The sequence below is a fragment of the Lonchura striata genome, chromosome 23 (genome assembly GCF_050655825.1).
Source record: "Lonchura striata isolate lonStrDom1 chromosome 23, ASM5065582v1, whole genome shotgun sequence".
NCBI lineage: Eukaryota > Metazoa > Chordata > Aves > Passeriformes > Estrildidae > Lonchura > Lonchura striata.
Genome location: NC_140725.1, coordinates 7,869,569 through 7,895,214, shown reverse-complemented (window position 1 = coordinate 7,895,214; position 25,646 = coordinate 7,869,569). Strand labels below are relative to the sequence as shown.

Below are 25,646 nucleotides of genomic sequence, written 5' to 3'. Positions count from 1 at the left end.
GAAGAGCCAAGGTTCTCCCTGCGGCTCCAGCGCATCACACACACACAGGAACTGGCAGAAAAGAAACGGAAAAACCGTGGAAAAATCCCTTGGGGAGCACAGCTGGAGAAGGACCAGCACATCTGGGCACTGCTCCAGCTGTTTCTGGCTGGGATCACCATGAGGGATGGGAATTTGGGCAGAGGGGACAATGCCAGACTCGGCTTTGGGAAGGGAAGATGCTGGAGATGCTTTCGCTCCCGCTGGAATTCATTTTCCCAAAATCCTGCTCTGGGGGATGGCTTCTCCCATGTGGAGACTCCTCGGCTGTCCCACACCCGTGTTCCCACCAGGAATCCCCGGAAAGCCCCGGAGCAGAGTGGCTGCAGGAGGGAGCAGCTGCCTCCCCCTGCACCAGGCACCGGCCCTCGGGGCTTTGTCCATCCCCGTGGCTCTGCTCACAGAGAAATGTTCATCCGGGATTTCCTGGGCAGATGGACTTCCCCAAAAACCCTGCCCATATTCAGCTCCATCCCAGCTCCTTGGAGGGAGGCACAGGGTCAGAACCAGACTTTCTTTCCCCTTCAAACATCGACTCCAGCAGCCCCGTGGAGCTGAGGTGACACAAGAGGCTGTGGCATCATTACACAACCACAAAAAGTTGGCTCCAAACACAAAAAATTCTCCTGGAGCTCACATCCCTCTCCAGGCGGAGAGCAAAAGCATGGGAGCAGGAGATAAACAATGAATTATTTCATCACTTCTGATTTGCAGTTCACCTTTTTTTATTGTGTTTATCTCGTATTTTAATTACTGCAAAAGTCCTGCCCAGGCTCCTCTCACCCTCCCACCTCCAGCTTGCCTCACTCCCAAAGCTGTGATGGATTTAAGTGCCGGGATTACAACCTAACACCAGCTGAGAGGGACGAGGTTAAGCTTGAGTGAGTAAAAAAATTGTATTATGGAACTTCAGACTATTAAATAGGAGGAAAAAATGGAATGAAGAAGATTAAAGAGGCAGCTCTGAAAAGCAGCATTAAAAAGATTAAGCTGGGAGGGTTTTTTTTAAAGCAAACTCCAAAGATTAAATCCAGGTTTTCCCCTAAGATGGGGATTTTGGGTGGCCTTGGTGACCTTGACTTGTGCCACTCCCCTTTGTGTGATCCCAACAGGGCCAAAATCCTCCAAATCATCAAATCCAGGAGTCCAAACTCCCTCAGGAGCAGCACGAAGCGGCTCTGGGTTGGCACCAGGCTCCTTCTGAGTGTGTTCCCTCCTTTGGAGCATCCTCATCCTTCATCCTCATCCTCCCTCCAGGATGGACACGGAAATGGTCACTCCCAGCACCACCACCCCAAACATCCAACAGGGCCTTCTCCAAGCTCCAATAACCTAAACCACGAGGATTTTGAGGCTGACAGCTCAAAAATGAGGATTTAAAGCTGATCCATGCGGCTCTGTTCCCTATCCCAAAGCAAAGCCAGCTCGTCATTTTGTGTTGCATCCCAGGGAAAAGCAGCCCAAAGCTCCCAGTTCCCAACTCCAAATCTCATGTGAGCATCCCAGTGCGCTGAGAAATTCCAGGGATTTCATTTCTTTCCAACTCTGTGTTACTGTGGGTGTACAGGAGTGGACATATGTATTTATATATATTCAAAATATTCTTCTGGCCTCAAATCCCTTCCACAATGGATCTCCTCTGTCGTGTAACCCCCACCAGGGCTGTAAAACCCTAAATCCACCAACCCCCTCAGGGGCCAAAGTGTCCCTGGCTCTGTGCAGGCTAATTCACAAAGCAATGACTTTTTCCCCCAAATTTTCCCATTTAAATTGTTCCAAGAGCAAATCAAAAGTCTCTGTGGGACCCCATCGAGATCACGACCATTGTGACAACAAAACCCCACAAACAGGGCTCCAGCTAATTAAGAGCCACCTCACTGAAACACCGTAATTGAAATATCTGCATTAATTAATCTGCACCCTGGGCAGCCTCGGAGGGGACACCTGGGTCAGGTTCTCTCCAGCCCTGTGGGTTATGCTGGGATTTAAACACCAGTGAAGGAAAACCATCAGTCCTGGGGATTCAAAAACAAAGGAAAACCATCAATCCTGGGTGTTTCTATTGATTTTGGGATCTTTCCAATGATCCAACCAGCCCTGGGGCTGAGCCGTAGCTCTGCCTCCCCTTCCTCACCTCCGGAGCCACACCCTGAGGGGACAGGGATGGACCCTGCTTGGATCTCCTTCCTTAGGCTGCATCCCACACCTTGCAGAGCTCTGCTATCCCCTCTGGAAGAGCCGGGGAGAGGATTCAGCTCCTCCATTCCCAGCTCCTCCAGGGAATGTCCCGCAGAGCCGAGCTTTAGTGGTCACAGTGAAAACCCAGCCCAAGCCAAGTCCCTTCCTGGCCAAACCCCGCAGCCAGATGTGGATCCAAGAGATTCCAGGGGATGGCCGGATGGCAGCAGCCCGGGATGTCCTGATGCAGCTCCACAAGCTCTCCAGAATGTTGATCCAAAGGGATCATCCCCAGAGTTGGTATTTATTTCCTTTTTTCCCCACTCCAGGAGCGAATCCCAGGTATTCCAGCCCCTTGTGCTTTCCCCAAGGTTCCAGGAGCGTTGGAGAGTCACGTTCTCTCTTCCAGCAGAAGGGGAATCTTGCAGAACAACCAACCCCATTCCAAAAGAAAACCAAAAAATAAAGACGAGACAGAGGGAAGGAAATCTCCTTCCTTTATGGATGGGAAAAAAAAGGGCAATAAATCCAAAGCAAACCCCCTGCGCCCCAGGGCTGGCAGGAGGTCTCTGAATCCCAGAGTCCTGGTGGTGGCGGTGGGAAAAGTCCAGTCAAGCTCCAGGCAGCTCCGTGGGCAGCCCATCCCGTGCTCTCCAGGGCATTCCCGGGCACAGCTGCCCTGGCATCGGCTCCTTGGCATCGGCTCCGTGTCCCGTCCCTCCCGCCAGCAGAAAGGCCAGCGGTGCTTGGTGTCACCTCGGGGTGCTCGGTGTGACCTTGGCAGTGCTCGGTGTCACCTCGGGGTGCTCGATGTGACCTTGGCAGTGCTCGGTGTGACCTCAAAGCTGTTCGGTGTCACCTTGGTGCTGCTCGGTGTCACTGTGGTGCTGCTCAATGTGACCTTGGGGTGCTGGTGTCACCTCGGGGTGCTCCGTGTGACCCTGGTGCTGCTCGCTGTCACCTCAGCAGTGCTCCGTGTGACCCCAGTGCTGCTCCGGGCACCCCGTGCCCCCCATGCCAAGGACGCGTTTCCTCCTTCAGCCGCTGCGGGTTTTGCATTTAAAAATTCACAGTCTGATCCCAAAAAAAGAGAGAGAGGAGGGAGGGGAGAGAGACTGGATGGAGGAGAGGAGGGGAGGTTTGGAGCAGGGAGGGAGGGAGGAAGCGTGAGGCACTCCGGGCTCTCTGTCTACGCGTAGAACTCCTCCTGCTTGTCGGGCTTCTGGTAGGTGACGTTGGCCTGCTTGGGCTCCTCCAGGGTGTAGCTGCCCTCGTCCTTCTTCTTCATGCGGTAGATGAGCAGCATCACCAGGAAGGCGGCGAAAAGGGCGCCCACCACGCCACCCACGATGACCGCTGCAACAACGCAGGGGACACGGCTGTCAGTGCCACCCACGGCTCTCAGTGCCACCCACAGCTGTCAGTGCCACCCACGGCTGTCAGTGCCACCCACGGCTCTCAGTGCCACCCACGGCTCTCAGTGCCACCCACGGCTGTCAGTGCCACCCACGGCTCTCAGTGCCACCCACGGCTCTCAGTGCCACCCACACCTGTCAGTGCCACCCACAGCTCTCAGTGCCACCCACAGCTCTCAGTGCCACCAACAGCTCTCAGTGCCACCCATGGCCATCAGTGCCACCCACGGCTGTCAGTGCCACCCACGGCTCTCAGTGCCACCCATGGCCATCAGTGCCACCCACACCTGTCAGTGCCACCCACGGCTCTCAGTGCCACCCACAGCTGTCAGTGCCACCCACGGCTGTCAGTGCCACCCACAGCTGTCAGTGCCACCCACAGCTCTCAGTGCCACCCACGGCCATCAGTGCCACCCACAGCTCTCAGTGCCACCCACAGCTGTCAGTGCCACCCACACCTGTCAGTGCCACCCACGGCTGTCAGTGCCATCCATGGCCATCAGTGCCACCCACAGCTCTCAGTGCCACCCACAGCTCCCAGTGCCACCCATGGCCATCAGTGCCACCCACAGCTCTCAGTGCCACCCATGGCTGTCAGTGCCACCCACAGCTCTCAGTGCCACCCACGGCTCTCAGTGCCACCCATGGCCATCAGTGCCACCCACGGCTGTCAGTGCCACCCATGGCTCTCAGTGCCACCCACGGCTCTCAGTGCCACCCATGGCCATCAGTGCCACCCACGGCTGTCAGTGCCACCACTCTGGTCCTCAATGTCACCCCATGGCCTTCAGTGTCACCATCAACCGTCAGTGCCACCCCCTGCCCTCAGTGCCACCACCATCCCCAGCCCGGCTTCCAGCAGAGAGTCTGGGGGGATCCTTTGGGATTCCAGCCTGGTTTTGGGCTCTGGAATTCCGGGAGCAGCCTCTCAGCAGGGGCTGGGCCACCGCAGCACATCTTTGTCACATCTCAGCACAAACTGTGGACAACGTTCCCGGCAAAGGCCTGGAGACCCCTGGGACCCCCGCAGAGCCATGGAGCAGTTTTGGGAGGTGGGTGTGGGTTATACCAGGCTCAGCACTACCACTCTTTGTGGAGATCATTCGGGATTCCAGCCTGGTTTTCGGCTTTGGAAGGTTGGGAGCAGCACTGGGTGCTGAGCTATGACCACAGAAAATCTTTGCACTAAAATCTCTTTTTTTTTCCCTGGAAATCCATCTCAGTAGAAGGAAATTGTGAAGAGCTGTCTTGGCAAAGGCATGGAGGCCCCGGGACAGCCCACGGAGCAATTTCAGGAGGTGGGTGTGGGTTATCCCAGGACTGTCCCCTCTCCCAGTTCAGCCCAGCTCCCTGTGCCCCCAAACCTCCAGCCCCACATCTCACCTATCAACACCTCTTTCCTCTCCAGGATGTTTTTCTGGGGCAGCTGAGCAGCCGAGTTGCCTGAGTCTATCGTGTTGTCCATCAGCCCTGTCTCCACGTTCCTGCCGGGCCCCGGCGCCGCCGGCGGCGTCACCACGGCCATCACCTCGTTCCCGAGGTCGGGACGAGTCGTCTCCTCCTCCTCCCGGATCTCGAAGTCCCCGCTGGGGCCGCTGCTGGCCGGGACCTCTGGCTCCTTGTCAGGGGCTGTTGTCACCTCCCCTGGCTCCATCTGGGAGAAAGGACAAGGTGGAGCAGGGGACAAGGACCAAAGGGTGTCCACAGCGAGGACATCGCTGGACTGAGGACAGGGTGGGGGACATGTGGACAACGTTGGGGTGTCCCTTCCCTGTGCCACTGAAGCTGTATCGCAGTGACAACACAACCTTACAACTTGGTCACCAAACGGCTGAGGCCACCGTGGCTGAGCTGGGCCATTCTCTGTCCCCATCCCAGGACCTGTTCCCTGCAGTTCTCCCAAAGAGATCCCATTCCAGACCCTCCACCCTTACAGGAGGGAGGGATTTCTCCAGTATCCCATCCCAGACCCTCCACCCTTACAGGAGGGAGGGATTTCTCCAGTATCCCATCCCAGACCCTTCACTGGGCACTGTCCCCAGGGCACAGGTTGGATGCCACCGCTGGAAGGTGACTCACTCCTAACAGGAGGTGACACAACATCCGTGCCACACCAGCACAGCAAAGGGAAGGATCGGATGCTGCTGGATGAGCTCCAGGGGTCCCTTCCCCCTTCCTTTCTCCCCTTCCTGCTGCACAGGGCAGGAGCAGGACGATGGGTCCTGCCACCCGGGCTGCAGGGCTGCCACCCGGGCTGCCGGACTGTCAGGCTGTCACCCGGGCTGCAGGACTCTCACCCGGGCTGCATGGCTGTCACCCGGGCTGCAGGGCTGCCACCCAGGCTGCATGGCTGTCACCCGGGCTGCAGGACTGTCAGGCTGTCACCCGGGCTGCAGGACTGTCAGGCTGTCACCCGGGCTGCATGGCTGTCACCCGGGCTGCAGGGCTGTCACCCGGGCTGCAGGGCTGTCACCCAGCCCAGCTCCCTGCTGTCCCTGCCCAATTCCCTCGGCAAGGAGGGGATCCCGGCCTCGAGGGCAAGTATTGCCTGGGAATATGATCCATCCCACCCCCTGCATCCCATCCCTGATCCATTCCCTGCCTCCTGCACATCCCCTCGGGACCAAATCCCCTGCACCTTCCCCCTTGTCCCTCGGTGTGTCCGTGCAGCTGGAGCATCCCCGAGCCCGGATCCCTCCCTGCCGGGACAAACGGCTCCTTCCCGCCCGCCTCGGTCACAAAGCAGGATTCGGGATGAGCCGGGGTTGGGGATGAGCCGGGAGCTGTCTGGGGCGGGGGTGGGAGCGGTGTCCATGTCCCGCTGCCCCGGGGCCAGCGCACGGCTCAGCGCTTCCCACGAGCGGCCGCGTTTGTGACAGGGATTAATTGAAGGTCAACGAGAGCCCCGAGCGCTCCGAGCGCGCATTTGCGGGCGGAAAAGAGAGAGTAGTTTAGACAAATCACTCCACCTTTCAGTCAAAGCGGCTGCAAAGGGCCCCTGAGGGGCTCTGAGTGCGAGAGGGAGCTGAAATTCCTGCTCAGGACACCCGATGGGCTGGAAATGCACCATCAAGCCTTAATTGAGGAGAGTTTGGGACTCCCGGGAGCTGGGACATGACACCAAACCCGGGGGAAGTCGCTGTGTCCCCGGGATGTGGCACCTCCTGCCTGGGGAAGCCGCTCTGAAGAAGGCAGTGCGGGGGTCACCGGGCTTGGTGGCACATCCTGGGTGCCCCCAGGAGCCTGAGCCCCTGCCTGGGCTGAACTCCCCCTTCGCCTCCTTCCAGCTCCCCAGACGTTCTGCTCTGAAGAGCCCAGCCTGCCTCGACCTCCCTCAGAGCAAGTGCCAAGGATGGATGGGCACCAAAGGCCTCCCTTGGCCACCACTTGGCTTCCCACGGAGCCCAGGAGCCCCGAGCAGCTGAGAAGGGCTCTGGCCTCCTACCTGGGGAGCCTCTGTGGGCGGCAGCGTGGTGGCCGTGGGTGGCAAGGCCGTGCTTTTCTCGGGGAGCTCTGCAGTCCTCGAGGTGCTGGGCTTTGGCAGGGCCCTGGGCTTGGCCGTGCTGGTGGGGACAAGGCGTGCCGTGGCCACCTCTGTTGGCGTGCTGGTTTCGGGGACGGGTGTGGTGGGGGTCTCCAGGGTCGTGGCCCGGGTGGTGGCTGCCTTGGTGGCCAAGGGGGGCAGGAACCTCCGGATGGTGGTGGGCTTGGCCGTGGCCACGGTGGTGCTGCTCGTGGTCGTGGTGGCCTCCGTGGTGGTGGTGGTGGTGGTGGTGGTGGCCACGGTAGTGGTGGTGGTGGCCGTGGTGGTTGGGGGCTCGCTGGCCGTGGTGCTGGTGGTGGTGGCTTTCCAGCTGGGCACCACCGGCGCTTCTGTGGTCCTGGGGATGAGGAAGGTGCTGGTGGCCTGCCCGGGGGTGGTGTCCTGAGGGGTGGGGGATGGCTCCAGGGGCGTTGCCACGGGCTGGGCAGCGGTGACGGGCAGCACGGCCGCCGTGGTGGGCAGCGTCACCAGTGTGTCCGTGGTCAGGCTCACGGCCGTGTCCAGCCCCGGCTCCGGCTCAAAATCTGAAACGGGGACAGGAGGGGAGAGTGAAGCTGCTGCTGCTGCATTTCCCTGGCATGACCCCCAAAATCCGAGAGCACAGCTGGTTCCAGGCTCAGCAGAGATCAAGGCTGTGCCCGTGTGGAAAAGCCAAAGTGGCCAAACCTCTCTCTGGGGTCTGTGGAGAGTCCAGTCCTGCCCAGTAGGGCCAGAGGTTGAACTGGGACATGGAGGCACTGGAGCCCAACTTCAGGGACAGCTCCCATTGCTTCTGTCTCAGAGGACAACTCCAGAGATGGATAAAGGGCAATTCCCTCCCTCACATGCCCTCTCCAGCCCTCCAACCCCACAGCCAGCCAAGAACCTTCCCAGGAACATCCCAACCCCACAGCCAGCCAGGGACCTTCCCAGGAACCTCCCAACCCCACAGCCAGCCAAGGACCTTCCCAGGAACATCCCAACCCCACAGCCAGCCAAGAACCTTCCCAGGAACATCCCAACCCCACAGCCAGCCAGGGACCTTCCCAGGAACATCCCAACCCCACAGCCAGCCAAGAACCTTCCCAGGAACATCCCAACCCCACAGCCAGCCAGGGACCTTCCCAGGAACATCCCAACCCCACAGCCAGCCAAGGACCTTCCCAGGAACCCTCCAAGCCCACAGCCAGCCAAGAACCTTCCCAGGAACCCCCCAAGCCCACAGCCAGCCAAGGACCTTCCCAGGAACCCTCCAAGCCCACAGCCAGCCAAGGACCTTCCCAGGATCATCCCAACCCCACAGCCAGCCAAGGACCTTCCCAGGAACATCCCAACCCCACAGCCAGCCAAAGACCTTCCCAGAAACCCCCCAACCCCACAGCCAGCCAGGAACCATTCCCAGGAGTCCCTCAGCCACTCACACCCCGAGCCAGAGCCGGAGTAGATGTCATCCAGCTCATCTTCTCCAAAGGGGTCGTCGTCCCCGGAGCCCTCCAGGTCCACGGGCCTCTCGTAGTTCTCATTGCGCCAGCGCTGAGCCTGTGACCGGAGGGACGCGTGAGCGGCTCCAGCCCCAGCCGGGTGACGCCCCAGCCACCCCTCGTGGGTTGAGGCACGGGAAAAGCCAGGCCAAGGCAGCAGCAGCACAAACGGCTCCCAGCTGAACCACCCAGAATCGCACTGTTCTCCCCGAAACAGCTCAGAGTGAGCTCACAACGACTCCAGCATTTCCCATGGATAAAAAGGCCTTTTTTTTTTAGGGGAAAACCCAACAATTCGTTATGGAAACTGTAAGAAAAATGCTTGGTTTGGTTCTCCAGCTGGCTGCTGTTCAGCTCGATGATTTCCCTGTGAGTCCTGGCTCCGGTGTGACAGCAACACCTCATCAGCTGCCACAGCTTGGGAAGCCTCGAGAGGAAACAACAGCAGACTTCAAATATTCCCCTGCCTCCCAGAGCTGCGAAAACACGGGGAGCCCTCGCTAGCAGCGCTCTTAAACATCTTGTTTTGCAGATCAAAGTGTCTCCTGTTGGCGTTGCAAGGGAACGCTTTGACACCTCATTACAAGGCAAACAAGGCGGCTTTGATCTGCGAGATCGCATCGGATGTTTCAAGATGTAACGAGCCAGGTTCCAGCTTCAGTTTCAAATCAAGGCCTTGAAGAGTCCCTGTCTCTCTCAGAGCATTTTACCTCCCGAAAACAGCTCGGGGTTTCTTTGTTTTCGCTACAGCTTAGAGCAGAAAGGAGTTTTGAACAGCCAGGTGGAGAAATTTGGGACCTGACTCGTGTCTTGCCGCCCCCCCGCCGCCCCTCCACATCCCTTCTCCCATCAGGAGAGAATCCAGCAGCTCGAGAAGGGCAGGGGGAGTTGCGTTTTAAGTGTCTGAGCTGTGTCTGGTCGGATCTGTTCCAGATCTCCCCAGCAGCCACCGGCTGTATCCTGCCTGTCTCCAACACCCCACGTGCTTCCCAAATCTCTGGGAATATTCAGCCTTTGCCCCCCAGCTCGGGGGGCATCCTGGATTCCCAACACCCCCTCACCAGCAGCTCACTGGAATTTGTGATCCAGCAGAATAAATACGCAGGGATTTGGGAATTGCACAGCCCAAAAATACGAGACAGGTCACCAGAACTGATGGGAAGGCAAGGAAAAATGCCAAGGATTGAGGGGTGCAGGAAGAAGCATGGGGAATCAGACTCATTTGCCTCTTGATGTTTTTATACCAGAAGTATCAAGGCTCCCCAAGAAATGAGGAGAGCCCATCGCTTCCCAGCCCACCCCCATTCCCGAGACTGGAATTCTCCCTGTGTGACCTGCAAAGCCTCTCCCTGATGGGAGCCACATGGCCTCACTCCCTTTGTTCCTCCTGAAATTGGAACCAGATGAGGCCATTCCAGAGTCCTGGCTCTGGGCTTGGAGCAGGAAATGGGAAAGGAAGTCCCAGCTTGGCTCAGCAGCCCCCATCTGTGCATCCATGCATCCACCTATCCATCCATCCATCCGTCATCCATCCATCCATCCATCCATCCATCCCTCCATCCATCCATCCATCATCCATCATCCATCCATCCATCCATCCATACATACATACATCATCCATCCATCCATCCATCCATCCATCCATCCATCCATCCATCATCCATCCATCCATCCATCCATCATCCATCCATCCATCCATCCATCCATCCATCATCCATCATCCATCATCCATCCATCATCCATCCATCCATCCATCCATACATACATACATACATCATCCATCCATCCATCCATCCATCCATCCATCCATCCATCCATCATCCATCATTCATCCATCCATCCATCCATCATCCATCATCCATCCATCCATCATCCATCATTCATCCATCCATCCATCCATCCATCATCCATCATCCATCCATCCCCCATCCATCCCCCGTCCATCCATCCATCCATCATCATCATCCATCCATCCATCATCATCATCCATCCATCCATCCATCCATCCATCCATCCATCATCCATCATCCATCCATCCATCCATCATCATCATCCATCCATCATCCATCCATCATCCATCCATCCATCCATCCATCCATCATCCATCCATCCATCCCTTTCCCATCCACCCACCTTACCCCAAACCCGAGCAAGTCCCAGCCAGGACCAGCACAAACCCCACACCAGCCCCACAGGCAGGACCAGACCTGGGGGACCCCACCTGCAGCACAGCCCCAGCCAAACTCCACAGAGGCTGAAAGATTTGGGAACAATCTCCAGGTGTTCCTGGTGCACAGGGGGTACTTGGGACATTGGGATATTGTTCCCGAAGAAGCCCCCTCACCACTCCATTCCCATGGTGCTGACGTAGCTCTCTCCTGGCTGCAGCCCCGACGGTTTGAGGTCAGGCTCGCGCCATAAATCTTGGGAGCAGTCAGGGTTTATTTGGATTTAGTAGTGCTTGGATCGTTAATGCTCTGTGTGCCCCCGGCCGTGCCTGGCTCCCCCTCCCCGGGAATGAGGGACTGCTCCTCTCCTGGGGCTGCTCCCTCCAGGAATGAGGGGCTGCTCCTGGGGCTGCTCCCCTCGGGAATAAGGAGCTGCTTCCCCCAGGGGTGAGAGCCTGCTTCCCCTGGGAATGAGGGGCTGTTCCCCCAGGAACAAGGGGCTGTTCCCCTGGCCTGACCGGGGTGGGGAGGAGGGAAGGCAGAGTTTGCCAGTCCAGGAAACCACAAATCACTCAGGACAGCAGCTCCCACCTCCCAACCTGGGGCTGCCTCCCCATCCATCCCAGCCCCCATTCCCAATCCATCACAGCCCCCATTCCCAATCCATCCCAGCCCCCATTCCCAATCCATCCCAGCCCCCATTCCCCATCCATTCCAGCCCCCATTCCCAATCCATCACAGCCCCCATTCCCAATTCAGCACAGCCCCTGTTCCCAATCCGTCTCAGCCCTAAGCCAAGCCACAGCTGCCTGGATTTGTCCCAAAACAGAAACTTCCTCCAGACTTTATCCCTGCCCCAGCAGGCTCCGTGTGGTCAGACCATGGCTGGAGGGACCCTCGGATGTCCAGATCCATCCTGCAGCCCCTGATCCCCTGGATGGTGGCAGGGAGGGAGGGGGCTGCTGCTCCAGAGAGAAAACCTTTCCCAGGGCACGGATCCCGTGCCAGCCGGGGGCTGGGGGTGCCACACCAGCCATGTCCCCATCTGCCATGGCTGGGATAAGGGACAGGCTTGCAGCATTCCAGGTGCTCCCAGCAGCCCTCGCCAGGTGCTCAATCCAAAACTGGGCCAGGCAGAGAGTTCCCTGGGGCAGGGAGGAAATTCCAGTAATCCCAGCACGCTGCTGGCCCTGCCTCTGTTCCCCCTGTCACCGCTGTCACCCCTTGCCCTGGTGGCACCAGGATGCTGTTTATTAGCCAGCTCCAGCCAAGGGCCAGCAGCTCCCATCCCCGCAATTCCAACCGCCCAGCTGACGGCTCTTGGCAAGGGTTCCTTCCCCAGCTCAGCGCTGCCTCATTAGGGAAATTAACCCCGGGATCACGGCAGAGCTGCTGGAGGCGGCGGGATGAGGCTGGGCTGGGGGCCTGCCTCACTTCTGGATAAGGAGTGGGAAGGTTTCCGTGTGCCCAGGGAGGAGCTGGCTGTGCCCAGGACTGTCCTGCCGCCAGGGAACTGCTCCTGGCACATCCCTGAGTCCCATGAGGGACGGGGGGACCGGCACAGCCCGGCCAGGACCCGGCTCTGGCATCGCCCAGACCCCCAAGAATGGCCCTGTTCCCACTCCCGCAGGGACCCAAAGGTCGCAGCTCTGCTGCTATAAAAACAAGCCCTGATGAAGAGCAGACTCCAGGGCAGGGCCAGAAAGTCACATTTCACTGAACGCTCCCTCATTGTGCTCTAAATGACCCCAAATACGCGCCAGACACAAAGGGCTTGGATCTCAGCAGTGACACGGGCTGTCACAGGCAGTGACATCGAGCTCGGATAAGAAGCACATCCCCCACCTCATCCCAGAGGATCCTTTTCCACCTGAAAAGGGGGATGGGCAGGTGATGATTCCCACCCGGACACTCCCTGCCCCCTTCCATGCCTCCAGCCTGGCTGGGCTGCCAGGGAACAGCAGCCAAGGGGCCCCGACAGCACAAATCCCACCCAAATCCCACACTGAGAGCCTTGGAAAGCCAGGGAGGGCTCGGAGCCCCTGGCCTGGCAGCATCCGAGCTGAGCAGGGGGTCAGGGAGGCTTCAGCCCCTCTCCATGTCACCACCCAGCATGGCCAGTGTCACCCCCTCCCTCTCCTCTCCCCTTGGCAGCCGGGGTGACACCATTTTACAGGTGAGAAAGGTAAATCTGGGGTAAAGGGTCTCACTCAGCCCCCCCAGGAGCAGATCTTCAGGAGATTTGGGGGCTTAAAAAATGCAGGGCACAGAAGGGACCCTCCAGTCACCTTCATGGTACAAAGACAGCCCTGCAGAACCCTCTGCAGCTCTGACACATCCCGGAGGACAGGGAGTGCCTGGTTTGGAGTTTCCTCAATCCCTTGTACATCCCTCCTTCCCCAGCCAGGGAGGGTCAGGACATTTTAATATTTAGGACATTTTCCACTCCATGGAAGGGCTTTTGCATAGGATTTGGGGGCTTAAAAGAAGTGGAAACCAAGACACAGAAGGGACCCTCCTGTCACCTTCACGTGTGGCACAAGGATGTTCCTACAGACCCCTTTTCATCTCTGAACACATCCCAGGGGACAGGGAGCACCTGGTTTGGAGCTTCCTAAATTCCCTGTACATCCCTCCTTCCACTGGCAGGCTGTTTTATTATTTAGGGCATTTCCACTCCACGGGATTTAAACTCTCTGAATCTGCCCCAAAACAGATCCCAAAGCACGCTGCCGTGGTAAAAGCTCTCAGTGCCGAGTGCTTGGCCCGGGGAGGAGGGAAACCTGGGAAATCAATCCATCTCCAAGCACCGGGAGAGGCCGGGGAACCTCCCTGGGATGCTCTCAGGCCCCGCTGCGCCGGTCGCCATCGCCACGGTCGCCAGGCAACGCCGCCTCCATGGCGACGCATCCCGCTGGAGCCGCGGGTGGTGTCCTCCAGCCCAAACCCGGGACGGAGGCTCCTTCCCGGGCTGGGGCACTCAGACAGGGGAGCAGAGGGAGAGGAAGCACCCCCAGCCCCTGGGGGAGCCCTCCACGTGGGGGGAATCCTGATTTAATTCCAGCATCCATCCATGGATTTTGAGGAAGGTGGGAGCAGCACCCGCAGCTCCAGGAGGGATCTGCTCCAGGTAGGAGGTGACAAGGACACCCCAGCCCGAGGGTGTCCCCAGCCCTCCTGCCTGCGGGAGAACCTCAGGAGTTCTTTCCTTGAGAGAATCAGAAAGGAAATCAGGATCTGGCTCTGGAATGTTCCTGAGTCTGGGACCCAGGTTTGGGTTGTGCCCGGAGCTTCAGCTGAGGGGACGAGTCCAAGTGGCCAAGTCCTTTCCTAGCCAGGTTCACTGGCAGCATCCACAAGCAGCTCCAGAGCGATGAATTCCAGGAAAACACAGAATTCCAAGGAGCTCAGTCCAAGTCCAGGCAGGCATCCTGAGGAGCCCACCTGTCCCACAGCCCCCAGGACCACAAATGGCTGGAGATGAGGAGGTTCCTGCTATGAGAAGACCTGGAAGGGAGAGCTGGGGATGGAGGGGATTTTACTCCATGATAGGAATCCCTGTGTCCATCCTGCAGCCTCTGGAATATCTGGGATATGGGTTGGAGCTGAGGCAGGGTAAGGGGAGCAGCAGCAGGGACACAGGGAAGCAGCCAGGTCCATATCCCAAAGGGGAAAGAGGGAAAGGAAGATGGAATCAGGGTGAAAGCACCTGGAGAACGGGACAGGGCTGTGCGGGTGACACAAGGATCCATTCCCATCCCACAGATTCCCATCCCTTGGTGCCATGTCCAGGTTCTCATCTCTGCATCCCAGTCCTGCCCATCCCACTTCCAAAATGAACAGCAAAACCAAACACCCAAAATCTCTACTCTTGTTTGGATTCCAGCCCCAGAAAAGCTCTCGGTATCCCAAATGCACAGAAGCTCTGGGAACCCCAAACCTGGAGAAGCTCTAGGAATCCCAAATATGGAGGAACTTCTGGGAATCCCAAATCCAGAGAAGTTCTGGGAACCCCAAACCTGGAGAAGCTCTGGGAATCCCAAATCCAGGGAAGATCTGGGAAACCCAAATCCCATTCCAGCATCTCCGAGTGCCACGGGGGCACAGGGACAGGACGAGGTGGAAGGAGAGTGGCCCTGCCAGGATGGAGCCAATGGATCAGCAGCACCCCAGGCTGCTCATCCCATGGCAGATCTGGGCATGTTGGAAAGTTTGGAATGACACAGCCAGGGCAGGAATCCATCAGGAGCAGAAAGATTCTTTCTCCAGGAAAACGCTTTTACACTGAGAATATATCATGGAGAAATGTTGATTCTTTGAATATTTTCTATGGGATATTTTCAATTAATCACCCCTCAGAAGTCCTTTCCTGGTCTTTTATACTGAAAACCTCAGTAACTCATCCCAGCAAGAGATTTAGGGATACTATAAACAGCTGGAATAATACAAGCTCCACAAAAATCTGGAATGAAAACATCGTTTCTAAAGTTTAAAAACTCCACGATTCTTTTCCCACTCCAAAACATTGCTGAATTTCCACTCCCTGATCCAAGGCTGGGAGCTAAAAATAAATCTGTTGGAAAGCTGCTCTGGGCAGGAACCTGGGAAAAGACCACCATGGGCCTGAGGACCACCATGGGATTGAGGACCACCAGAACTGCTCGGGATGGAGATCCCCAAGGCAGAGCCCAGGAGGATGGGCTGGAATTTGGGGTGCAGGATGTTGGAAAAGGGGTGTGGGTGCTCATCCCAGCAGAGATCCCACATCCCAAGATGTGACACGAGCTCAGCCAGCACCAGCCCCTTGTTTCGTGTCCCTTCATTGTTCCTCAGATTAATTAAACCCCCAATTAAGAGCTGCCCAAAGCCCAGCATGTTTGGATTTAATTGGCCACTCATTTTCTACAAGGAAAATAATCATTAACATTGATGGAGGACCTGCAATTATCCCGGATTTGTATGGATTCTCCACTGCCAATGAAAGAAGCCAGGCACATCCTAAAAATGGACATGGAGGCTCCCAAGTTTCATCATCCCTCTGGGAAAACCAGCTCTGTCCATTCCTGCCCCTGCTCCATTCATCCCTGCCCCATCCCTGACCCTGCTCCATCCATTCCCTGTTCCATCCATCCCTGCTCCATCCATTCCCTGCTCCATCCACTTCTGCCCCTGTTCCATCCATTCCTGCCCCTCCTCCATCCATTCCTGACCCATTCCATCCATTCCTCTCTTCTCCATCCATTCCTGCCTCAGCTCCATCCATCCATTCCCTGTTCCATCCATTCCTGCCCCCATTCCATCCATGCCTACCCCTGTTCCATCCATTCCAGCCTCATTCCACCCATTCCTGCCCCTGTTCCATCCATTCCTGCCCCCCTTCCATCCATTCCTGCCCCCCTTCCATCCATTCCCGCCCCCCTTCCATCCATTCCCTGTTCCATCCATTCCTGCCCCCATTCCATCCATCCCTGCTCCTGTTCCATCCATTCCTGCCCCTGTTCCATCCATTCCTGCCCCCATTCCATCCATCCATTCCCTGTTCCATCCATCCCTGCTCCTGTTCCATCCATCCCTGCTCCATCCATTCCCTGTTCCATCCATTCCTGCCCCTGTTCCATCCATTCCTGCCCCCATTCCATCCATCCCTGCCCCTGTTCCATCCATTCCCTGTTCCATCCATTCCTGCCCCCCTTCCATCCATCCCTGCTCCTGTTCCATCCATTCCTGCCCCCATTCCATCCATCCATTCCCTGTTCCATCCATCCCTGCCCCCATTCCATCCATTCCTGCCCCTGTTCCATCCAATTCCCTGTGCCATCCATCCCTGCCTCAGCTCCATCCATTCCTACCCCTCCTCATCCATTCCTGTCCCATTCCATCCATTCCTGCCTGTTCCATCCCTTCCTTCCTCCCCGGCTCTCCCAGCCCCAATCCCAGCTGGAATCCCCCCACCCCTCCTCATTAGGGAATTGTTTTAATTTGCTCTGCTCTGTAATCCTATTGCAGCTTAACGTGCACAACTGTCCCGGGCTTCTCTCACCTCCACCAAGGCTCATTCCAGAGCTCCCTCCGCTTCCCGGAGAGCTCCAAAATGGGAATTTCTTTAGGTCTCTCCTTTTATTTCCCTCCCAGAGTGCTTGGCACAGGGATGGGCATTGCCTGTTAAATCCCGACGGCTCCAGGGTGCTGCAGGTTGCATTTAGGGATTCCCACATTCCCTGTTTTCCTTCCAGCTCCTCCACGAGCCGATGGAATCTGCTCCTGTGCTCCCTGCCCAAGGAGAAGGAGTTTGGCCAAGAAAAACGGGCTTTGATGGGTTTTTTAATTGAATTGTTTGAAATTCAGAGCTCTGAGGGAGCGCATGTGCCCAGGGGGAAAATCAACGCGTGCCTCAGTTTACCTGCTTGCAAAAGATCTGCAAATAATCCAGGAATAGGGAGTGGCTCCTGTCCCATTCCAGGGGTGCTGGAGACATTTTTTAATAGGGACATCCACGTCCCATCCACGTTTCCCTGCTTTCCCTTTCCCCCAAATATTCCTGGGTTTGGATATGCACCTGCTTCCTTTTCAATTTTTTTTTTTCAATTTCCTTCTATTTTAAACGTTTATTTTTAATTTTCCATCCCAGGAAAAAGAAAAAAAAATCTAAATTTTCAGTTTTAGTCTCCAGAACCTCTTGGCTCTTCCCAGCAATGAGACAGTGAAAAAAAGTTCATTCTCAGCCCTCCTGAGCAGGAAGAAAACCTCAGAAATCTGCACCTGAAAGCCTCAAAACCAGAAACCAAAAAAAACCCCAAAATTCCAGAGCTTTTTAGCCACACCTGACAAGCTCTATGGGAAGGTTTGCACACTCAGAAAAATTTTAAAAATATATATTTTCCCATAAAAAGGAACCTGAGGCAGACAAGCTGTGGGGAAGGACTTGCTGGGGAACAGACTCCTCTCTCCTAATTAATCCCAAAATCATCCCTGAGAGGATTTCGGTGACCTGAATAAATTATTCCCATTTTCAGGACATTTCCATGAACCGCTCCCCTGCCCATCGCCCAGCACAGGAAGGCGAAAAACCACCATTTGGATGTTTTCCTCCATTCCCGAGGCGCGGCTGATCGCTGGGGTGGATCCCTGGAATTCCAGGCTCCCAAATCCAGCAGCACGAGCCCTGCTGGGAGCCGGGAGGGGTTCGGTGGCAGCTGCAGCTCCTGGGAGCGCCCAAATCTCCCGCAGATGGTTGGGCTGATCACAGAGCCGGGGGCACGCCGGGGCACCCGGCGCTCCCGGGGGACAGGAACCATTCCCTCTCCAGCCTCGCAGCGGGAAGGAGCTTTCTTCCCAGTTGCCACCGCTTTTTGCCCCTTTTTCACCACTTTAGCCCCTTCCCACCTCTTTTTGCCCATTTCCCATCACTTTTTGCCCCCTTTCCAACTTTTTTCCCATTTTGCACGACTTTTTGCCCCTTTTCCAACATTTTTGCCCCTTTCCACCAGTTTTTTCCAATTTTCTGCCACTTTTTGCCCATTTTCAGCCACTTTTTCCCATTTTCCACCACTTTCCCCCCATTTTTCGACACTTTTTGCCCATCTCCCAACACTTTTTGTCCCTTTCCAACTTTTTTCCCATTTTGCATGATTTTTTGCCCCTTTTCCACCATTTTTGCCCTTTTCCACCAGTTTTTTCCAATTTTCTGCCACTTTTTGCCCATTTTCAGCCACTTTTGCCCATTTTTCACCACTTTTCCCCATTTTTCGACACTTTTTGCCCATCTCCCATCACTTTTTGCCCCCTTTCCAACTTTTTTCCCATTTTGCACGACTTTTTGCCCCTTTTCCAACATTTTTGCCCCTTTCCACCAGTTTTTTCCAATTTTCTGCCACTTTTGCCCATTTTCAGCCACTTTTGCCCATTTTTCACCACTTTTCCCCATTTTTCGACACTTTTTGCCCATCTCCCAACACTTTTTGTCCCTTTCCAACTTTTTTCCCATTTTGCATGATTTTTTGCCCCTTTTCCAACATTTTTGCCCCTTTCCACCAGTTTTTTCCAATTTTCTGCCACTTTTTGCCCATTTTCAGCCACTTTTCCCATTTTTCCACCACTTTCCCCCCATTTTTTGACACTTTTTGCCATTTTCCACCTCTTTTTTCCCATTTTGCATGACTTTTTGCCCCTTTTCCACCATTTTTCCCCTTTCCACCACTTTTTGCCCATTTTCTGACACTTTTTTCCCCTTTCTAACTTTTTTCCCACTTTGTATGACTTTTGCCCATTTTCCACCACTTTTTGCCCATTTTCCACCCCTTTTAGCCACTTACACCTTTTTTGTCCATTTTCCACGATTTTTTCACCTTTCCACCACTTTCTGCTCCTTTTCCACCACTTTTTGCCCCTTTCCACCACTTTTTGCCCCTTTCCACCACTTTTTGCCCCTTTCCACCATGTTTTCCTTCATTTACATCATTTTTTGCCTCATATCTACCACTTTCCCCCTTTTCCACCACTTTTTGCCTCCTTTCCATGACTTTTTCCCATTTTCCACCACTTTTTGCTCACAGGATCCTGTTTTTTCCCTCCAACAGCTGAGGAAACATCAACACCCAGGAGTTCCATGGAAAAATCCTTTCTCCCAGCTCAGCTTTCCCTTCCAGCCCCAGCAGCAGGAAAAATGGGAAGGAAAACATTGGGAAGAAGCTTCTTTTTGCCCATTTCCAATGTTTGTCCCTTTCCCACCATTTTTTCCCATTTTCCAGCACTTTTTGCCCCTTTTCCACCATTTTTGCCCATTTTCTGTCACTTTTTGCCCCTTTACACGACTTTTTCACTTATTTCCACCACTTTTTCCCCCTTTTCCATTGCTTTTGCTTCTTTCCACCACTTTTCCAGTTATTGCCATCATTTTTTACCCATGTTCCACCACATTTATCCATTTTCCTCCATTTTTTGCCCATTTTCCACCATTTTTTCACCTTCCCACCACTTTTCCCCCCTTTTCCACCACTGTTTTGCCTCCTTTCCACCAGTTTTTCCCATTTTCCACCACTTTTTGCCAACAGGATCCCGTTTTTCCCCTCCAACAGCCAAGGAAACATCAACACCCAGGAGTTCCATGGAAAAATCCTTTCTCCCAGCTCAGTTTTCCCTTCCCACCCCAGTAGCAGGAAAAAGAGGAAGGAAACCATTGGGAAGGACCTTCTTTTTGCTCGTTTCCAATGTTTGTTCCTTTTCCACCATTTTTTCCCATTTCCTACCACTTTTTGCCCCTTTACCACCATTTTTGCCCCTTTCTACCACTTTTTCCCCTTTCCACCACTTTATGCCCCTTTTCCATCACTTTTTGCCCCTATCCACCACTTTTTTCCTTCATTTCCACCACTTTTTCCCATTTTCCACCACTTTTTGCCTCCCTTCCACCACTTCTTCCCATTTTCCACCACTTTTTGCCCACGGGATCCCGTTTTTTCCCTCCAACAGCAAAGGAAACATCAACACCCAGGAGTTCCATGGAAAAATCCTTTCTCCCAGCTCAGTTTTCCCTTCCCACCGCAGCAGCAGGGAAAGGGGAAGGAAATCCCGGGTCGGGGCTGCTTTGGTGCCTCGGACAGAGCTGCCCTTGTTCTTCCCAGAGCGGGGGAACCCAACCCCGCTCCCTCCCCGCTCGCGATTCCCGGTTGCTCCATGTCCCAGCAGCACAAAATTCCTTCAATCCGCATTTTCCAGCTGCAAAATCCACCCTCCAAAGGCGCTCAGGAGCCGGTTGGTGGTTCCCACTCCCCCCGGTGCTCAAATTAATGGGAAAAAATGGAATTTTCTCCTTCTGCTCAGTGCTCAAAGAGGCCTAAACTCAGATTTATCTGCCCTGAGCTGGAATTGTTCAGCTGGAAATGGAATCAAACTCCTTTAGTGGCCTCACCTCGCTTTCACACAAAAACTGGGGGTAAATGCAAATGGAAATGAAATTTAAAGGCAAACAAACCAAAGCCAAGAGAAAAACAAACAACAAAAAAAGAAAAAAACCCAAAACCCCCACAAAACCATCAAAAAAACCCCAAACAACAAAAAACCACCAGAAGACCTGCAAAAAAAGCCCTAAAGCCCTAAAAAAACCTGAAAGAAAACCACAAAAAAAAATCCAAAAAGCAAAATCAATAAAAAATAAAACAAAAATCACAAAAAACCCCAAAACAAAACCAACAAAAATCCACTAAAAAACCCTTTAAAAAATCCAGCCTCATTTTATCTTTATTTTCCTATCCCTTTCCTTTTTTTTCCCCCTGAATTTAATTCAGGAAAAGTGAGAATATCTTTCCCCTTTTCCACCACTTTCCTCTGCTATTCTACCACTTCTCCCTTCCTTTTCCACCAATTTTTGTCCCTTTCCTCCACTTTTTTCTCTTTTTCCACCACTTTTTTCCCTTTTCCACCACATTTTGCCTCTTTTTCACCCTTTTTTTTTCCTATTTTCCATCCTTTTTTGTCCCTTTTCTATGACTTTTACCCCCTTTTCCAGCACTATTCCCCCTTTCCACTTTTCCCCCTTTTCCACCCCTTTTTTCCTCCTTTCCACCATTTCCCCCTATTTTCCATCATTTTTGCCACTTTTCCATTACTTTTATCCCCTTTCCCACCACTTTTTTCCCTTTTCCACCCCTTTTTTCCTCCTTTCCACCATTTTTCCCTATTTTCCATAATTTTTGCCCATTTTCCATGACTTTTCCCCCTTTACCACTACTTTTTTCCCTTTTCCATCACTCTTCCCCCTTTTCCACCACTTTTTTCCTCCTTTCCACCATTTTTTCCTATTTTACATCATTTTTGCCCCTTTTCCATGACTTTCACCCTCTTTCCCAGCACTGTTTCCCCCTTTCCCCACCATTTTTAGCCACCAGGAGCCGTTTTTTTGTGTTATTTTCTCATTCCCGAGGGATCCCGCTCAGGTTTCCAGCTGAAAGGAAAAGTCTGGAATCAGCTGAGCCCTGACCTGAGCCTGGCCCAGCTCCGGTTTCCGATCCCGGCCCCGCTGGGCTCGGCTTACCCGGAAAATAAATCCCAGAAAAGAGGGAAGGACAATCCCAATCCATGATCCCACTCTTCCTGGATGGGGAATGGGGGATTTGGGGATTTTGGGAAGAGGTGGGAAGCGTTTCCAGGTTTTCTGCGGGATGGTGGCGGTGCCGGAAGGATTTGATCAAATATTTATGGAGCTCTTGGAGTTTGCTGCTGCCAGGGGTTTAAAATAACCAACCAAACAAAATATAACTCACCAAAAAAAACCAAACAAAAAACCCCAAACAAACAAACAAAAAAAAAAAGCAAAAAAACCCAAATAAAAACCCCAAACCTGTGGGAAATGAATTTGTAAAAAATCCTCAAAGCCGGACAGAAATCTCACAATAGTGTACCTCTATATGCAAACCTTGAGACAAGAAATGCTGACTTAAAAATGCCATGGAATAAGGAATTTTGGTAAAAAAAATAAAATGAAAATATTTTTTAAAAATTTAAAAAATAAAAATTTTTAAAACACCTCTCAATTACCCCATCTCTAAATGAAAATAAAACATCATCCAACACAAACTGAAACAAAACAAAAACCAACTCACCAAAATCCACCAAAGCCAAAATAAAACCATAAAAATACTCCCCCTCAAAACCAAAACAACAAAAAAACCTACAAAAGAAACCAAAAAGAAACCCCAAGTTAGTTCTCATTCCACCACTGCTCTGTTTGTGCAGTTTTCCCCAAAACCCCACAAAAAACCCTAAATAAAATCACACACAAAAAAACCACACACAACAACAGCAGAAAACCACAAAACCACCAAAAAAAAAAAAACCCACAACAAAATAAAACCCATCATAAAAAATCTCCACAAAAATAACCCAAAAAAGAAATATCCCACAATAAAACCCCTGAAGCTCTCACAGGGCAGTGGAGCTGGAGGAGCTGCTCCCACCCCTCCTTCCCAAGGATAATTCCATGGATGTTGGTCTGCTCAGCTTTTACAAATTCCATCCAATTTTTAAAAATTCCTTCCAAATCCATTTCCCAGCCATGGAGCCGCTGGGGTGGTGGCGTTTCCACAGCTGGCAGAGAGAAGGAAAGTGGGAAACGCCTCTAGGCATCAGCCCCTGATAGTAAAAGGGGTTTAAAATCATGGGGATTTAGGGTTAAAAGAAAAATTAAGCTTAGTAGGCCCTGAAAAAAAATAAATACCCTAGGTACATGTAGCCTTGTGCCTTGCTAGAACTGCACCTGTGTAGCTAGTACATGATAAATGATAAAATTGTTAGATGTGATGATTGTTTAGTTATTAAATATAATTGCTGTTTAATCGTAAGAATAATCATGAGAAACTGTGGTCAGGGACCTAAGAAAGATCACGACGAACTCATGTCAATGTATACAAGAGAACAATGTAAGTTTAAAAATGAATATGTAAGTTATATAACGATAGAATATAACATACGCTCAGCTCGAAAGCCGTGTCGGAGTCAGATTTGGGGCTGTACCCCGATTCCCAGAGCTCTCAATAAATCACTGCAGTATCATATCTGTGATTCCGTGTGCTCCTGGGCGCCAACAGCCCAAAGCTTTGGGGGATCCATGCCAGGATCCCTCCCCGCTCCCAGAGAACCCTTCCCTCCTCCCGCCATGGAATTCTGCCCCGGGCTGAGCAGAGAAAGGGCTGGATGGGCTGGGAAGGGATGGGATGGGATGGGATGGGATGGGATGGGATGGGATGGGATGGGATGGGATGGGATGGGATGGGATGGGCGGGATGGGATGGGATGGGATGGGATGGGATGGGATGGGATGGGATGGGATGGGATGGGATGGGATGGGATGGGATGGGATGGGATGGGCGGGATGGGATGGGATGGGATGGGATGGGATGGGATGGGATGGGATGGGATGGGATGGGATGGGATGGGATGGGATGGGAAGGGCCCTGGGGACAGTGGCCAGTGGCCGGACAGAGCCAGCAGAGCTCCCCGGTGGCCTGGGCCAGGAGTGGTGTGGCCAGCAGGAGCAGGGAGCTCCTTCTGCCCCGGTGCTGGGCACTGCTGGAGTGTTGTCCAAGACTGAGGACCAAGAAGTTTCCTATCACCTCTCACCTCTGGGCAGTGTTCCTCATCTCCTGTTAATGGCCCACCAATGTCTCCCACATGGCTCAGAGGTTACACTCTGGAGAGCCAGTTCTGGTTCACAGGTGATCAAGGACACACCTCGTGCCTCACAATAACATCAGCCCATGGTGAGATGCTCCGCCCAGGGGGAGGAGCCAGGCATTCCCACCTGGATAAATCCAGGTTTCTAGACAGAGAGGCAGCCTTCCCACAGGTTTCTGAGAAGACACAGAACCACATCTGCCACCCCAAGAGGACTGCAGCCACTCCAGTTTGTGCTGCTACCAGCACGCTGGCCGAGGGGTGTCAGGTTGTACTCTGACTTTGTCAATGGTCTTCCTTTTCTATTGTTACATGTATTTTTGGTTGTTTCCCTTTTCCCAATAAATTGTATTTCTGACTTGGAGTCTCTCACTGGTTTTGCTTTCAAATCAGAACATGTGTCCAGCTCTGGCCCCTCAGTTTGGAAAGGATGTTGAGGGTCCAGAGGGGACAACAAGGCTGGAGAGGGGCTGGGAACACAAACCCTGTGAGGAATGGCTGAGGGAGCTGGGGGTGCTCAGCCTGGAGAAAAGGAGACTCAGGGTGACCTCAGCGCTCTCTGCAGCTCCTGAAAGGTGCCTGTGCCCAGCTGGGCTGGGCTCTTTCTCCAGGAGCTGACAGAACCAGAGGACACAGCCTCAGCTGCCCCAGGGAAATCCAGGCTGGGTGTCAGGAGAAAGTTTTTCATGGCAAGAGTGACAAAGTTCTGGAATGGCTGCCCGGGGAGGTGGTGCAGTCACCATCCCTGGGTGTGTTTGAAACAAGCCTGGATGTGGCACTGGGTGCCAGGGCTGAGTTGAGGGGCTGGGCTGGGCTGGACTCGATGGTCTGGAAGGTCTCTGCCAACCCAGTGACTCTGTGGTTCTGTGATTCTGTGAGTTCTGTGATTCTGTGAATTCTGTGATTCCGTGAATTCCCAGAGCAGCTGTGCTGCCCCTGGATCCCTGGAATTGCCCAAGGCCAGGCTGGACAGGGTTGGGACAGTGGAAGGTGTCCCTGACATGGAATGGGATGAGCTTTAAGGACCTTCCAACCCAAAAAATCCTGGAATTCTGTGATTCTACAGAGTGACAGGAGGCAGAGCTGGAGCTAAGATGGTGTTTGAGGGGTTCCGGAGCCCCTCACATCCCTGGCTCCCTCCATCCCCTCATCCCAAGGGATTGCTGATGGAAGGGATCAAATTCCTCCCATGGAAGAACCTCCCCCACTGCTGCCAAGGGAGAGGGAAACTGAGGCAGAGCGGGGAATGCTCAGCAGTGACAAATTCCAGCATTTTCTCAACAAACAAAGGCAGCCTTGGCTCTGCTCCAGGCTGGATTGGTGGGATGGACACAGGGGGTGGCATCCAAGGCCTCGTCCCACCACATTTGTGCCATTCCTTTGTCACATCCCTGGGATTCCCCGCTGGGAATGGGCGGCAGAGGGATTTCTGCCCCTTTCACTTTTCCAGGAGCCTGGGGCAGCTCTGTGTCTCCAGGCTCTCAGGAGGGCCGATATTCCCAGTTTCCCAACGTTTCCCATGGGCAGGTTATCTCCAGGGCTGGAGGCAGCGCTGATGTCCCTTCCCCAGGGATGGATGAATCCTGGGAATGACTCAAGGCCACAGAACGGAGCCCCCAGGCTCCTGGGGCCAGCTCTGACCCAGGGCCAGCCCCCTGTGGGACTGGGAGCATCC

General features: G+C 54.0%; 1 protein-coding gene across 1 annotated transcript in view; it reads right to left on the bottom strand.

The window, feature by feature from the left end:
* Positions 1-746: 746 nt before the first annotated feature.
* Positions 747-25,646, bottom strand: part of SDC3 (syndecan 3) — a 49,310-nt gene continuing 24,410 nt past the window's right edge. The window contains exons 2-5 of the mRNA XM_021528376.3: positions 8,577-8,694; positions 7,078-7,700; positions 5,016-5,286; positions 747-3,573 (exon numbers count right to left, since the gene is read on the bottom strand). Of these exons, the coding sequence (XP_021384051.3) occupies positions 3,407-3,573; positions 5,016-5,286; positions 7,078-7,700; positions 8,577-8,694 (1,179 nt within the window). The 3' untranslated portion in view covers positions 747-3,406. The remainder of the gene's footprint in view (positions 3,574-5,015; positions 5,287-7,077; positions 7,701-8,576; positions 8,695-25,646) is intronic.